Raw genomic sequence first — 17,651 nt, 5'->3', positions numbered from 1 at the left:
TTATAACATATAATTGTACATAAAAGAAATCTATATCATATGTATTACTTGTTTTTAAAGTAATTAATAAATGTATTTCAGTATTATTATGAATCTAATTTCATTTACTGCTTCTCGTAAAACGTAATAAATACATACCTCCACTTCCTTTATCTATAATAGTGAAGTAAATGATAATAATGTTTAGAAACATTTTTAAAATTACTATTCACTTTCTGCGAACTTCAATAATCATTACTTCTGTTTCTTTTATATTATATTTATATATTTATTTCATTATTTTCATGAATATCATTTTTTGCAACCAGTTTTTTTTTTTTAATTTTAACGTTCATACAAGTAGTTCGTATTATTCTGCTATATTAATACGCCTCCCTTGTAAATTCAATCTTTCAAACTTCGCGCTAGTTTCGTTAGTACACCGGTGTATAACTGGCGCCGCTGGCATGTAAAGCCAGTATCAATTCGTTACAACTTCTGTCAAAGAGGAATGAGAGTGCTCACGCCCGGGGTTTCGGCGTTCCCACTTTCGTGACATCGCCGCTTTAGCATGGCAAAGAACCGGTCAGTCTTTTAGCATGGCACAGAACCGGTCAGTCTTTTAGCATGGCACAGAACCGGTCAGTCTTTCCTGGAACAGAACCGGTCCAGCGACGAGATATATATAAAGACTGCCAGCCTTACGGGAGAATGTGTCGCTCGAAAAATGCGTGTGGGGAAATGGCGTACCGGTGTACGTATTGGTGTGTTCCGACGGTCCTCCACGGATGTGGGGACCAGGAACGTAGATCTCGTAACGAACGAGAGATTGGGGTCACCAGTGGCCGGAAGCCACACGTCCTCTCGCGAGAACGCTCGGAATAAATGTCCCGACGAACTGCGCCCAAGATGGACGCGTCACGTGGTCGCGGCAAGGAGGAACTAGGTTATGCGCGTGAGGCCCACTCCTCACGAGTAATGAACACGTCGGGTAGCAACCGAAATAACGAGGTTTATTGAACAAACTCCGAAGGAGAGCTCGCAACACCCGAGAACGAATCGCGACAACAATGTCCGGAGCCGGCACGGTCGTGCGGTACTACGCCGCAGAGTAAACTTTTTGAAGACAAGACGCGTCTGTGCGCAGCGAGGTTCTCTCGAAGAAGACTCGGAGAAGAAGGAAGAATCGACGACGAACGCGACTCGTTCCATCCGCATGCGACTTGGCGCAGGCGCACAACGTGTAACCTACGCGCCACCGTGCCGCCGCCCCACATGCGGTGTTGTTTACCGCCCTCTAGGATAGATTTTGCCTGGAGTAAGAAACAGAAGGCCAATGTTACGTCCCGCGGTTGGTTACACGATGGTAAAGACGCTTCGCGATTTTACCGCGGAGAGACGCTTCAAAATTACAACCATTTGGCTCACTCGACTCGTACGTTCGAAGTCTAGCCGGGTCCACGGTTCCACATAAATATGTAGATATGCTACTCACCAACAGTCCTGGACAGATTGCAAGAAACAGAGGCAGATGGGGCAGCCGTGATCCCTCGGATTGGCTACGGAGAATGGGTCGGTGTCCTTGTCCCTCTTAGGTCGATCTCTCTCTCTCTCTCTCTCTCTCTCTCTCTCTCTCTCTCTCTCTCTCTCTCTCTCTCTCTCTCTCTCTCTGGAGATTGGTCCTGATGCTGCGCGGCCGCGAGATGGTGCGGACGTTCGCCGAATGGATTGGATTGTTAGACACGAGAGGGCGAGATAACTGGCGTGATTAGTGTTTACAACCGGCGCGACGCGGCACTCTCTTGCGCGGGATTGGCGGATAATAAATGACAGGATTTGAATGGTTAACACTAAGTATATATATTCAAAAATAGTTGAGATACAAAGGCGCTAAATACTAAGATTGGAACAGCTAGATATAGTAACGCTTGAAGATAGAAACGCGAGATGTTGACGCGACCAGGTCGCGGATGAGAACCGACTTTCTCGGGAATTGTCCAGACCTCCTTCGCTCGGAGATCGCGTGGAGGGGCGCGTGACGTATTACGCGTCGTAGTGGGGCTCGCTAGAGCGCGGTGACGTAATAACGGGACTTAGAATTCTATGTGATGTAATGTAGTGGCTATCTATATATTATACAACTTATGGCCTAACGCGACATCTAGTTATAACTAAACACAACATCCCGACGCACAGTGGGCGAAAAGCCCGAAAAAGCGGCCAAAACCTAAAAAGATGAACTTCCTCCTAGGAGTTTGTAACTCTAGGGTTGGGTACAGTGACGATATGACCACTTAATGCCAGCAAGGAAAAAGGTAAAAAGTTTATGGTACGGTTCAGTAGTCAGTTCAAAGTTAGCCTTCGTTTGATGAGCATTTGTCGCGCGCATTAGTAAGAAATTGAACGCCCCCTTCTAAAGTGCATAACTTTCAAAATAGTGCATCAATTTCAATTCTACAAAATGGATGCTGTTCCTGGAAGTAAGTAGAATGTTTATATGTTTTTGTTTCTCCAAAATTGTTAGTCATCACGTAACACGATGGCAATATTCTTTGGAGAACGTAGAAGGTAAAACTTGATGCGCGCATTGTAGAAACGTAGACATAAGTTAAAAGTTCCACCTAGTACCACCAAAATTCCTTTGCTGACGTGTTGCTAATACATTTATCTTCGAAATTTTACAAAAACCAGCTGCCGAAAGCTGCCCGATTGCTTGAACGAGGGTAAATATTGTTTCTTTTCTATGGATTTTGAAAATGTGATTATACTACTTTCAGTATGCTTTCTTTATAGTCATTGTGAATTGAATAGATATCTGCAGTCTTATTTTCCCAGTATCCTCAGTTGTTGAAAAAGTCCATTTATAAAAGAATTACAAATTGTCACAATTGTAGATGTTTTGCGCTTTTACAGCAGCCGCTACTCGGCTGTTTTCGGATGGATCTCTGTAGGCTCTCTTAAGTAAAAAGACAAATTGCTACCTTAAACTTGAGCGCGTCAGAAACGTGGTTCGCAGGTAGTCGCGCGTCAGAAACGTGGTTCGCAGGTAGTCGCGCGGCAGGAACGTGGTTCGCAGGTAGTCGCGCGGCAGGAACGTGGTTCGCAGGTAGTCGCGCGGGAGGTAATGCGACAATAATATTTTGGGGTACTCCGAGTTATAAAAACTTCCTAAAAACAGTTGAGGCCTGATCCTTCATACCTTTAAATATTTTCGGCGGTAGGTCAAGCATTCAGGAACCGCGCAATATATTTTGCCGGTTTAACATGATTCTAAAAAAAAACTTCCATGCCAAAAGCAACCAACCAATCGCCACCGCAGTGGAAGAAAACAGCCTCAAGTTAATCAAGTTAATTTTCAAGTTATTGCAATCGATTCACTTAATTTCAGGATCTTGCGACCGAGAAGTTCGATTCACGAGAAAGGAAATATTTATGATGATGAAAAAATATCTAAATAGCAACTTCAGCATCATAATAGAAAATCTGGAAAAGCAGCTGTTCGAGAAGTGTGGATATTCCATAAATATTGATGCAGAAATGAAGTCAGCCTTGAAAATATTGTTCAGCAAGATGAAATTAAAATGGCAAAGCACGAATAGAACGCAAGAACATTTTTTCCATAAATTTGAAGACTGGTTGAACGTTTCAATTGCTTTTCGCATACCTGTGGCCACTCCACGAATTATTGAAAAGAATACAGGCGGTCGTCCTTGTAAACCGTTTACGTCAACTAGCGTAAGGACGAAACGAAGAAGGACGGAGAACCTTCGTGAAAATTTCACGCTGGACACATTGGCCTACGCCACACAAATGAGTCTTCGTGCTGCAGGTAATTTAAATGCTGCGAAATTTGTTCAAGATATAACTTCTGCGAGCCCGACCAAAGCTGCAAAGTATCGAAGAGCAATAGAAACACATTGCGAAACAACGTTGTCCGGTGATGCTGCTCTTTCTATTTTGATCGAGAATAAATTATCAAAAAGCCAGTATGTAGGAATAAGAGAATCAAATCAAGAAAATAATTGCTGTTTGTATCCGCCATATGGAACAGTATTTCAAGCGAAACAACAATGTTACCCAACCAAAATGGATATTATCATTACCGAATGTAGAGCGGAAGTAAAATTACAGTCTTTATTAGACCACACTATTAAACGTATTTTGAAATACCAAAATAGTGTTATAAAAAGTTTGAGTGCAGAAGAAGTAAGCCATATGAGTTTAATTTGTAAGTGGGGCTGTGACGGAAGTTCTGGACAAAGTGTCTACAAGCAAAAATTCACCGATGAAAGTAAATTCGATGGTGACATCTTCCTAACGACACTCGCGCCACTGCAGCTGTTAACAAGTAACCAGCCACCTAAAGCAGAAATTGTAGTGTGGAAAAATCCACGACCTTCATCACCACGATTTTGCAGACCAATAAAGATTGAGTTCCTGCACGAAAATACAGATGCAACAGTACGTGAAATGGAATATATTGAGGAGCAAATAAAGGCACTTGTTCCCTTCACTACAGTTGTAGATGGAAAAGAAATTTCTATTTCATACAAATTGGCAATGACGATGGTAGATGGTAAAATTTGTAATGCTGTAACATCCACAACATCTACACAGCGTTGTTATTTATGTGGAGCGACATCGAAAGAATTTAATAAAATTGACATGATGATAAAAAAAGAAGTCAATGAAGAGTATTTGCATTTTGGACTCTCTACGTTACATGCATGGATTCGCTTCTTCGAATGCTGCTTACATGTATCATATAGGCTGGACATAAAAAAATGGCAGATGCGCACCAAGAAAGATAAAGAAATAATGGAAAACCGTAAAGCCATTATACAGAAAGGTTTTCGTTCACAACTGGGGCTAGTCGTGGATTGCCCAAAGCCTGGATACGGAAGTTCCAATGACGGCAATACGGCTCGGCGATTTTTTCATAACCCGGAAGTATCTGCGACCATAACAGGACTTGACGAAAAATTAATAAAGCGATTTCACGTTATTTTGCAAGTCGTCTCAAGTGGTCACAAAATAGATATATCAAAATTTAAAGAATATACAATAGAAACTGCTAGGACATTTGTCGAATTATATCCTTGGTATTATATGCCGACTTCGATGCACAAACTTTTAATTCACGGACCACAAATAATTACGTCCTCTTTGCTGCCAATCGGTCAAATGTCAGAGGAAGCACAAGAGGCCTCACATAAACACGTCAAAAGGATTCGAGAAGATTTCTCGCGGAAATCTTCACGCACCAAGACCATGGAGGATGTATTCTTGAGACTTATGGTGACGTCAGATCCATATATTTCAAGTATAAGGAAACTGCCGAAAAAGAAAATGAAGAGTTTGTCTCCGGAAGCACTAAAAATGTTGCTTTCGCCATTTGTACCTTATAACGAAAGGCAAACGGTTGCACAAGAAGAAAATGGTTCCGAAGAAGGATCTGATATCGAAGACGATTCGGATGAATAAATATTATGTACATAATTTACAATTATACTAATTGTTGATATACAAAGTGCAATTTTGTTTGTCATTTATACATTTTTACCTATCAACCACTCAAAACACATTTAATGCGGACTGTTGTTTAAATTTTAATCGGCCATTTTGTTTTTTGGAATTTCAACTTCATATTCGTAATCAGCGACCCCAAAGACCCCAAATAGATCATTTTCCAAGCAGACCCGCCCATTTTTTAATGTACATGTCCGCCATATTGGATCCGCCATTTTGTTTTTTGGAATTTCAACTTCATATTCGTAATCAGCGACCCCAAAGACCCCAAATAGATCATTTTCCAAGCAGACCCGCCCATTTTTAATGTACATGTCCGCCATATTGGATCCGCCATTTTGTTTTTTGGAATTTCAATTTCATATTCGTAATCAGCGACCCCGAAAACCCCCGAGTACGAATTTTTGAGTGCATTAAAGTACGTTTAGAGGTTTTGGCCGCTTTTTCGGGCTTTTCGCCCACTGTGCGACGGCGCGACATCTATTCAGAAGCTAACGCAACATGTCGATAGGCGTGACATCTAGTTATAACCTAGCGCAGCAACACGTCGGCAGACGTGACACCAACGACGGTATCTCGTCGGTGCAGAAGACCACGAAGGAAATTCTCGTCGGTGAGAAGGTGAATCATCACGGAACCATATCGATTATCAAATGTTACATTCTCCGACGAACGTATTCTAATTAAACAGATATTTTTTTCTTTAGTGTTGCTTTTTAAGATTTAAAATATTAAAAGTAAAACTAATATCAAGAACGAAAAATTCGTAAAAATATTTTACGTAAGAAATGATTAAAGCATAATTTTAGGAAAATGAATTTCTACTTCAAATTTCATATGAGATACCTTGTTTCGTATCTTTCCCTGCTTGGAAAGATTCGCGGGAAACAATGAAGAATGCAACGAAGCTCGCGAGGAGAATTAAAGGATTGTGGATGAGTGTGTAACTGGAATGGTATGAAAGTATGCTGAGTGAAAGTGGAGAAAGCGGACTGTATGAATGAATTGAATGGAAGGCAGATTTGCAATAAATTAACTGTATTTTCTTACTGTAAAGTTTCAGTTTGTCAGACAACGGTTGAAGAAATATAATAAATGAATGATAAGCGAACGATCTCGAAATTTGCCTCTTGTTACGTAACGCACAGCTGACTGGGGTTTTTCAGAAAGAGAGAGAGTAACGGTTCTCTCTCGGTTTTATTACCTCGATCCTTCAGGAAGTTCGTCACGCACAGATGTTTTCGTTTTTACTTCGAGAACGTTCCAGAAGGATCGAGCCTGTTTTCCGCGAATCACGCTTGAGGGTTTCGCCCGCGCGAGCCTCGACAACAGACGCTGTTTGTCAGTGTTCTAGCGCGTGTCGCGGGACACTCTATGATTGGCAGTCGCGCGGTTGAGAACGGTGAGGCATTATGGCGTCCGCACGCGCCAATCTCAAACATACCTTAATTTGTAATTTAAAAATGTTTCATGAACAAGCAATATTTCCTTACACTTTTTTTATAGTGTTAGACACGATTATTGTATCTTCGGGTTTGTCGCCGCGACCCCCGTGTCACCTTAGCAGCGGAGCGTGTTTAGATTCCGCGAAACGAGCTCCCATGCGTGGAACTGGTGGGGTTACCCGTCCAAACGGGTAACATCATAGTTCGGAGAAATTCAAAATCAGTTCCGTTGTACTTTCCTCTACGAATACACGCGAATCTTACATGATCATTCGTTTTCTCTCCTCTGCGAGTTCAAGCGAAGCATTATCAAGTTGTCATTCTTTCTGATGTACGTTACTCCTCTGAGAGTAACCGCGAAGTCGTGCAACGTACGATCTGCTCATTTATATTAGTAAAAATTAAACGAGACGAACAAGCCGCAGAAACCCGGTTTGGAATTCTGACCAGTGAGTTCGGTTAATTCGGTACCCTCGGTTCAAACTCCTGTTCCTAGTCTTCCTGCATCACTATCCCGGCGTTTATCGTTTCCCGGAAAAGTATCGGCGAAACAGTTTTTGGTCCTTCGAGCCGGATACGCGGATAGACAAAGAACATTCGGAACCAGTGTACGGCCGCTAACAAACTGTCGATTTCAAACGGGAGTACGTATTGTGTTTCGTGACTTTCAAAAGTGACAACAGTTTGCACAATGAACACGAGTGTCATGGAGACCTTCGAGGCGGTCCTCGAGCGCCAAACCCAGCCGTTCACACAGTTGACAAAAATACTGACCAACACCAAGAAGAAAGGTGTGGACAACTACACGGTGGAGTACTTGGACTCCAGGTTAACCATGTACCAGGAAACTTGGACACAGATTACCCTCTTCAACGGCTACCTACAGGCGTACCGAAAGGCGGACAAATCGAAGGCGGACGTTCCGTATTTTAAAGCTGACTCCATGGATAGGATGGAGGACGCGTACCTCGAGGGCTGGGCCTACCTACGGGACGCGGTCGCACGCCTGCGACCCCCGATGACCCCCCCTCAGGCAAATTCATCGTTAGCGTTTCCTGCACCTCCGGTAAACAGCGTCGCACACATAAGATTACCACGGGTCGAACTACCGAAATTCGACGGCGAATACGCGTCGTGGAAGTCGTTCGAATCGCGCTTCAGCTCCGCGATAATAAAAAACGAAACATTGTCGGATGCGTTGTCGGAAACGCTGTCAGCCGAAACAGCAGCTTCCCTCCCCCGCAGAATCGTCGAGTTTCTCCCGGCAAAAGTCGACCGCGCACGTAGTTGAAGAAATACGTCCCTCCGCTCTATGCTTCTTATGCAAGGAAGCACATTCACCTCGGGATTGCAGCACGTTCCGAAAGCTTTCCCCCCTTGCTCGGTTCGAAACGATAAAAACACAGCATGTGTGCATTAACTGTCTAAGCGCCGATCATACCGTGTCGAATTGTCCGAGCACGAATGTTTGTCGACAATGTGGCGGGAAACACCACACGTTATTGCATCGAGGGGAACAGCGGGCCCCCAGCAGACCCAAATCAAATGGCCATTTCAGTCAAGCTGCCCCATACAAGCCACCGAGGGCAGAATCGTCTGACCTTGCGCAGGGACCCCCTACGCTCGCGTCATCTGGCCAGACAGCGCGACCCTCGGTCCGTGAAGGAACATGCGAGAATGACGCGACCCACTTCGCCGAAGCCGGCACGAACGGCGGAACAACCGTCCTGCTAGCGACCGCGATAGTAACTGTTTTCGCGCCGAACGGCCAGTCGCGATTGGCTCGCGCGCTCCTCGACCAAGGCTCTCAATCTTCGTTCGTCTCCACGAACCTAGTGCAACAATTGCGATTGCATAAAATCCGAACGCCCATCTCGGTGACGGACCTCGGCGGCGAGCACACGAGTCACGTCGATTATAGTGTGCAACTGCGCGTAGGAACTTCCCCGAAGTCTTCGTCTGTCTTTTCTACCCGCGCGTTTATAGTACCGAATATCTCCCAGTACGTACCGCCGCCGATCGACGTTGACCTTTACCAAGAGCTGTCGAACCTTACGCTGGCTGATCCCACCCCCGCCTCGAAGCAACGCATCGAGCTGTTGCTCGGAGCGGACGTATTCGCCCAGGTTATCCGTCCAGGTATCCGGAATACACGGAACAATGAACCGGTAGCACAAAATACCGTCTTCGGATGGATCTTATCTGGACGCACCAACCCTGCAGACGCCCCCACCTTCGCGATCACCTCGCATCACGGAGTAACCGTGGATCCACTGGAGCGCGCGTTGTCTCGATTTTGGGAAACGGAAGCAGTCCCCGAATCGCGTACTTTTACTCCGCTAGAGAACGAATGCGAGCGACATTTCCGGTCGACATATTCGCGGGACACTATCGGTCGATTCATCGTGCGACTGCCGTTTTCAAAACCGCTCCCCGACGACTTTCTCGGCGATTCCCTCCGAGGAGTATCTACGCCCCTTAAGCGTTTGACCCTTAAACTACGCGATGACGAAAGGGTCAACCGACAGTATACGCAGTTCATCCGCGAATACGAATCATTCGGGCATATGACGCGCCTCCACCGCATTGACAGTTTACGGACGTATATTCCGCATCGCGCCGTTCTGCGGGAGGACAGCTTGACGACTAAACTTCGAGTCGTATTTAACACGTCACACCGTACATCGAGTGGTTATTCGCTTAACGATATTCTCCATACCGGACCGAAGCTGCAACTGGACATTTCACGAATATTGTTAGAATGGCGCCTCCACAAATTTGTACTCGTCGCGGATATCGAGAAAATGTTCCGCCAGATCTTCGTCCACCTACAAGATCGTAAGTACCAATGTGTCTTGTGACTAGACACGCGCACGAATGAAAGTTTAAATTTTTAGATTTTTCAACATATCCTCCTAAAATTGTGACGAGCAAATGGAGGGGATTTTCCTGATGAAAATGAGGTCAAATTCGAGTGTAATCGAACAAGTTTCACTGATACGTAATGTTACGATAAAAATTACAATCTCATTAAAGACAGTCCAAATGATGTCGTGTTTGGACTCATTTTGATCGGGATAAGCTGTACAACTCATTCGTATTAACAATATTGTTCTGATTAAAAACATAAAAGCATAAATTGCCAATAATGCTTTTACGAGGTCTTTGAACACGACCCCCGTCGATGACCGTGATGCGCCTTCGGAGCCGGCTTAAGCGAAATGTAACCATTTACATATGAAATGCTTCCTTTACCAACATCTCTGGTCTCAGAACAATAAGAATATGTTCACGCAAGAGGTACTTATCAAATTTCTTTTCGATTGCTAATGCATCGCTGACTGTCGTGAAATAAGCATGAATGTACCTAATTCCAGAGTCTGGTACTTGCTCGATGAAAGTAGTGGCGATCGGATGATAATCATTCAAAAGAGTTAATATCTCCTTTAGCTCTACACTGGGATCGATATTGGCTATAATCACCTCTTGAGATGGAATAATGGTTTTTTATTTCTGTAGACCAAGGAAGGAATTTCATCTTCGTTAAATGTACTCTCCATTGTCTTTGTAGTCTGGTCAGCAATTTCAGAGCTGATCGAAATTTCAGACCTTCTTTTGTTCATCTGTAACATGTTCAGCTGTTGTGGCAAACTTGACGTTGATCCAACAGAGGTGTCACAATCACTGTCTATTTTACTGACCACATTATCATAACCCGATTGCTTCTGAATTGCTTCTTCAGAATTGGAGGGTTTGATTAGTCCTGTTTTCCCAGGATTCCGTTTATTATTGGTATCATTCTTGTATATATGGAAATGGAAACTGACATAGAAAATAAAAATAAAATCAAAAAAATTCCAATCAGGCTATATCCAGAAAATCATAAGGGACCAGCATTACTAGAAATAAAACTTGATTCAGCAAACATGAAGGACAGAAAAAGAGAAAATTTAATGGAAATTTGAAAAGTGACTGTCCCGGAGGGTTTGAAAACCCCTTTCAGTTGAAAACCATAAAGTTGGTTTTCTCTAGTGAAAGATCGAGTCCTATTTTTACTAGATTTCTGTTTACCTCTTTCAGTGCCTTCTCGATAGATATTTTAGCATCAGTTGTAGCATAGCTACATAACTTAAGTTTGCATACTTGGCATCACGGACACAAGTGATGCACGAACACACGAATTTGCGTGTTAGTGAATACGCGTCAGCATGGCTGAAATTCAGGGTAATAACGACAAATTCGAAGACATTTTTTGATGTTACTGAGAAGGGTAGAAGTAATAGAAAATGCAAAACCCCCACGGACCAACACCATGATCTTTTATCATTAAAGCAGGCAGCTTTATTAGTTCATGAAACTCTGGCTAGATTAGTGGTTTATGGATGTAATAATCACAAAGTTTTGTTAACATCATTAGCAGGTGCATGTTCTTGTAAAGAAGATTTGGAAAAATTGGAAATCGAGCTAGATTGGAGAAACATAAGTGAATACCCACGGATCAACACTTTGAAAAAATTCGCATAAACCCGATAAACACACTCCAAGACAAGTTGGACAATTAGATTTCATTAGCCAATTCGCCACCAACATTCAACATATTTCCGGACGCTACGATGTGGTCGCGAATGCATTGTGCAGAACTGCAACAGTGGATAAGGGCATTCATTTCGATGAGCTAGCGACAGACCAGCCAAGTTGACTCAGAGTTGCAGACGCATATCGCCAACAACGTCAGTCTGAAGCTAAAAAACAGACGGCCCACGATTATACCATCACTAGGTCAAGTTAGGGGACGAGAGCCTTGTCTAAAAGAAAATGGTCAGAGTGGTTTCGACAGTCGAAGAGAGCGGATCGCAGTGCATAGTACAGAACAGCGTGGTATTACTAGATTCTAATCAAATATAGTTTTCACATTATCTTAAACACAGACTTGATTTAACGAAACCTTCCAATCCTCACAATCTTTATGGGGGCTCGGCCGAGATAGAGTGAGTGTATAAGTGTATAAGTGGACTGTGAGGATTGCTTTCCGCGTAATTCAGCTTACAAACTTCAAAAGTGGGATCACTTTTTAAGTGATCTCTTAAAAGATCAACATTGACAATTATCACCAACTATTTAAAACGTGCGACGCTCGCCTCATACGGGACTTTAGTGGACAGCAGAGTTGTCTTCTAATCGTGTCTGTGTTTCTTGTTCAATTATCGCGAGGATATCATGGTGTCGTTTGTGTCATATTCGCATGCCGAACATGACTTAAAAGGGAGTCATGCCAACGCTCCGCTGGTAAGTACTGTTAACGCACAATTGTACTTTTTCGACAAACTTGTACCATTGATCGAGTTTGTCCAAAGATAATTGTGTAAGTACCGGAATTATCGTCCTAACTGTTCTCTCGACCTGCCCGTTCCCTCGTGGAATCCCCGTCGTAATTAAAATATGTTAAATTCTTTCATCCATACAATAGTTTTGAAAGTCGACCGAAGTAAACGCCGCTCCTCGATCGGAAATAATTCTTTCGGGATTTCCGAAACTGCAACGGTGGATAAGGGCATTGATTTCGATGAGCTAGCGACAGACCAGGCAGTTGACTCAGAGTTGCAGACGCATAATGCCAACATCGTCAGTCTGAAGCTAAAAAACAAACGACTCACGATTACACCATCACCGGGTCAGGTTATCCGGCTATAGAAACTTGCCAGTTAGTCTTGCTTAAACCGTCGGAGAGCGAAGTTCCATTCTTTCCATTTATTCAAACTACTGATCAGTAAATTAAAACCTATCATCTGGTATTTGCATGACCGTCCGTCCGCCGTTTGAGCGACCGGGACCATCTGCATACTGGTGCAATCGTCAACGCGGGATTAGAGTCGCAGATGGCGGTAATTAAACAGCGAAGCACCACATATCTATCAGCGGTGGGACAATCAAAAAATATGACAGCCACGGGTTGTACACAGAACACACGCGTTCTAGTGATGTACGAACACACGAACTTGCGTGTTAGTGAATACGCGTCAGCATGGCTGAAATTCAGGGGAATAGCGACAAATTCGAAGACATCTTTTGTTGTTACTGAGAAGAGTGGCAATAATAGAAGAGGCAAGACCTCCACGGGTCAACAATCTGATAAATTTCGCATAAACCCGATAAACACACTCCGAGACAAATTGGACAATTAGACTTCATTAGGCAATTCCATCCAAGTCCATCCACAATACAGTGATCTAAATCCTCTGGAGTAAATTAGGGCTTAGCCTGGTATGGGAGCTCTACAGGACTGGACATTTTTTCCCACCATTGAACCAAGACTTCAATGGACGATGATGGAAAAAATCAAAACATTGCAACGTTACAACCTTTTGGTTCGTTAATGTTTTGACTTCAACGACGATGTTTGACTTTAACGTTAGACTTCAAACGTCACGCTACAGAATTAATAGCAATTTCCAAGGCAATTTACTGCGCTGGACGCGCATACGCAAAACACCCGTCCAATATCCCATCGTTGAACTCGCCAGCAGTGATGGGATTTCAGACGGGTTTTCTCGCGCATGCGCGCCTAAAACCAATACCGTAGCTATATTGTGGAGAAAGTCGTGGGGAAGTGTTATTATCGGGAATGTGCCAAATGCAACGAACTAATATATATACATACATTTACGCATATTATACATTCATTTTTCAAAATTAAATCATCACAAATTTTGCGAAATTATGCGACTAAGGTACCCCAGTTTAGCCAATCTTATTACTTTACTGACGACAAAACCGTCGCGTATGCGCAAAAAAAAACCGTTCAATTTCCCATCTCTGCTAGCCAGGAGGTAACCAGCTGCCGAAATTTGGGAGTCATTGTTGTGCCGTCCGTTAGGAATATTCGTAGTTAGTCTGTGTACGTATGGGTAACCGTACAAAAGTAAATTGGACCCGAAATAATACAAGCAAAATCGACTCTTCATCTTGAAGGTACGTAAATTATTGTAACTGTGAAGTTTCCCAGTTAACCAAATGCTGTTTCGAACAAAGGGCCTAACCCAGTGATTAACCACCGAACTTTAGTGTTAAACAGAATATCGCCATATTCGCTTTCCACATCTTTCAAAAATTCTTTAAACTCACCATGGTTTAGTCCTCGAAATCTAATAAAATTTACAATTCTAATAATAGGTGGAACTAAATTAGACATTTTTAAAACTTTAGCACCCAAATTTTCTTGGTGTAAAATACAATGCGAAATAAATATTTCACGGCCTGTTAAATTTTTAATATCTTTCGATAATAATCCCGACAAACCAACATTCATACTCGACATGGCTCGAGCTCCAACTGTACTTGTTCCAACAATCTTTTCCATTGGGATATTTAATACATTCAGAACAGTGAAGAGGATTAGGACGGGAGGTTTAGATGATGAGGACGAAACATTAATTCCAAGCTCGAAATATGATGCTACATCTAATGTTGCACTAATATCGACAAATACAAGTCCTGAACGTGAAATTGATCAAGAAACGTTTATTGATGTCGAAGAAGTTGTCATTGATGCGTCATATATAATTGATAAAACATTAGAAGTATCTGGGGTTGAATATTTTGCAGGATTTGTGGTCATGAAATATGTTGCAAAATCTGGTTGCGAACAATGTTCGATCTCATTAATTAGCGAAAATCACGAATTCCTGGACGCTACAGATACATAAGGGAGAACGCGCTGATTTGTGTTTTGTCAGTACACGCTAACCTTTCATCGTCGTATTTTAGGGTCGCACTGATGATGATTTAGTTGCTTGCACACATTGTATACTCTACGTTCTGTCACAGAACCGAATTATAAACGAAACTGGAACCGAAAAATAACAGTTATAGGATCGATATAGTAGGGGAAAAGTCACATAAAATATTATTTAAACATATTTGTGTGATCATTCACCGGTAAAAATCAGGGGGTATAGCCACAAATTAAAATGGACGACTTGCAATTATTTCCAACTGAGACCATTACTCTGGAAACATTATTAAAAATGATACAGCCAAGAAATAAGGAGCAATATCGGATGGTCGACAGCTCGGAAGTGAGTTATATGTTTGGGGATATAGAAATCTTCACCAAAGGGAATATGATATCACCAGAGTCATGCGTACAACTAAATACATTGTCACCATCCAATTTTAAATTACCAGAAGAATATAAGAAACTCAAAATTCCTAGTTTCAGGGCAACAAATGTTCTTAACATCAACACAAATCTACTCGAGGATTTATTCTCAATGATGATGCACAATCAAGACTTAATAGACGGAGGTGTAGAGAACTTACACGATTGGTTATGTTTGTTTTTAGTCTATGGAAATGATTTCTTTGCAATTATAAGTAAATGCGCCGAGAACTCCGACGAAGGAGTACAGATTAAAGACAAGATTAAAGAAGATTATACATTAAAGGTAGTAAATAAACCGGACTTAAAAAATTTAGACGATTTTCGTTTATTAAGATTCCTTTGGAACCTTAATATGTGTCACCGGACACGTAACTCCGCCGTTCCTAGTCCAGTCAAATAGGTGAATCAGCCGGGCAAAAAGGGCGAAGATAAGGTTGGAGGATGATGCGGCATAACAGTACTGTGTACACTTCCGTTTTGGGGGATCGTCCCATTTTACAGGCACGCTTTCTTCATTATTCATTACATTTTCTGTTAGCAATTTTGTGTACTATGCTCTGAATTTCTGTGGATCCTTTGTACAGTACTGAATTGTACTGTAAACAGTAAGATTACATTGAAAGTAAAAGAATGTTGTTATCAATATTCTTTACACTCATTGTAGTGTGTAGGAATGAAGCATTTAACATTCAGTCCAGTTATGGTAAAATTTCTGTGTACTATGCTCTGGACGGCACTGAACACATTTATTCTATGGCGATATGGACCATCGCTGGGATCAATTACTTTTTTAATCAAATCAAAAAACAATTTCCCTTTAAGAGTCGATGATGAGCGGGAAGATTCTCGTAACGGAAGCCTCCATCGAGGCAGTCGTGTTTTGTGATAAAGTCGACTGTCGAATACGAAGATTCTGAAGACATCTTTTGATGTTTCTAAGAAGAGCAGGATCAATAGAAGAGGCAAGACCTCCATGGGTCAACAATCCGAAAAATTTCGCATAAACCCGATGAACACACTCCGAGACAAATTGGACAATTAGATTTCATTAGCCAATTCGCCACCAACATTCAACATATTTCCGGACGCTACGATGTGGTCGCGAATACGTTCTCCAGAACTGTGTCACGTCCGGTGGTTCGACCGCTCAAGAATCAAACGATTAAAACTTCAGACAAAGAATTATTATGAACTATTGTTGAAACCCAATAACGTCACGCGAGGAGAAGGAAATAAATAGGATTAAGATAGGTGTTAAAATTTCTAGGAAGTTAGCGCACAAAACAATTCCAATTATCCTCCTGCGACAGACGCAGTAAAGATCGGTGTCACCCTGAAAAATAAACAGAAAGTGTGTCCAGTTATACTAAGTTCCAAGAAGGCACACTGATCCCATGGTAAGAGTGACGCGCATTGGATAGAAAAATTAGAAGATTAAATCAACATCCTATTGAAACAAAGGACTGTCCATCCTATAAAAGGGAACCAATATAACAAAGATCAATCATTCTGTCATAGAGTTCGGTCCAGTTCATTCCGTTACAAAGTTTTGAAAGTTTGTCACGCAATAAAACAACAGTTCTGTTTTAAATAAATCACGGGTTTCTGGCGTAAAGTGCGGTGAAGTGCTTTTTAATTAAAAAGGGTGCCCAGTGACCCTCCTACAAGCACAGCGACTCCGACTTTCCGACTTGCGAGCGAATTGAAATACCAGCGCCCTAACTTGCGAGGAATCCAGAAAAGCGGCGACTTTCGCGAAAGCGAAATATTTGTAAGCTATCTAGTTCATGCACTAACTACATACAATCTCTATTTGTAAAATCATATTTAAAATATCTGATTCAGCACATAATTTTGAATAAATCAATAATTTTGTTGTTTTTTGAAAATAAGAATATTTAAATAATCCTCAATTTCCCGAACCGTAGCCGGTGTATGCAGGTAGGTTCGAAACTGCGTCCTATCCTCTTAAAATCGTAATTCATCCCACTTGGGACGTAACACTATCAAAGCTTGCAAAGGAGTATCTTTGTGTTATGGCAACATCTGTTCCTTCCGAAAGAGTATTCTCAAAGACTGGCGAAATAATTAGTAAAAAAAAAGAAATAGATTAAAAGACAATATAGTGAATAAAATATTGCTTCTTAATATGTACAAAATAAATCCTTTATTATGTCTACTTCGTATATTTTCGTTTTATCTACGTTTTTTTCTTGCCGAAATGTTCCAGTATTTCCACTCGTGGCATTTCTATACTCATGTCAGGTCGGAACTCGCAGTCAAATTTAAAGCATCGAGATATTTGAAGGAATCATTTGGCAATCGATACATATAGTATAGAAACAGCTTATAGTGATCATGAATAGATTACTTCTGCGAATTTGATTGCAAAGTGGAAGAACATTGACCCCATCGACTCGATACTTTCATAGGGTGTATTAACGAAAGTTTGTTGTGCATTGTAGGTATTAACGAAAGAACCCTCCCCCGCCCTAAAGAACAAATTCGGTCATTCAAAATAGGCAGAATTTTTCATC

General features: G+C 41.9%; 1 protein-coding gene across 1 annotated transcript in view; it reads left to right on the top strand.

The window, feature by feature from the left end:
• Window positions 1-14,656, top strand: part of LOC143363646 (uncharacterized) — a 381,899-nt gene extending 367,243 nt beyond the window's left edge. The window contains exons 2-3 of the mRNA XM_076804206.1: window positions 14,139-14,450; window positions 14,556-14,656. Coding sequence (XP_076660321.1) covers window positions 14,139-14,450; window positions 14,556-14,656 — 413 coding nt within the window. The remainder of the gene's footprint in view (window positions 1-14,138; window positions 14,451-14,555) is intronic.
• Window positions 14,657-17,651: the final 2,995 nt, after the last annotated feature.

Source organism: Halictus rubicundus, unplaced genomic scaffold (assembly GCF_050948215.1).
Source record: "Halictus rubicundus isolate RS-2024b unplaced genomic scaffold, iyHalRubi1_principal scaffold0083, whole genome shotgun sequence".
Taxonomy (NCBI): domain Eukaryota; kingdom Metazoa; phylum Arthropoda; class Insecta; order Hymenoptera; family Halictidae; genus Halictus; species Halictus rubicundus.
This window is presented reverse-complemented; position numbering and strand designations above follow the sequence as displayed.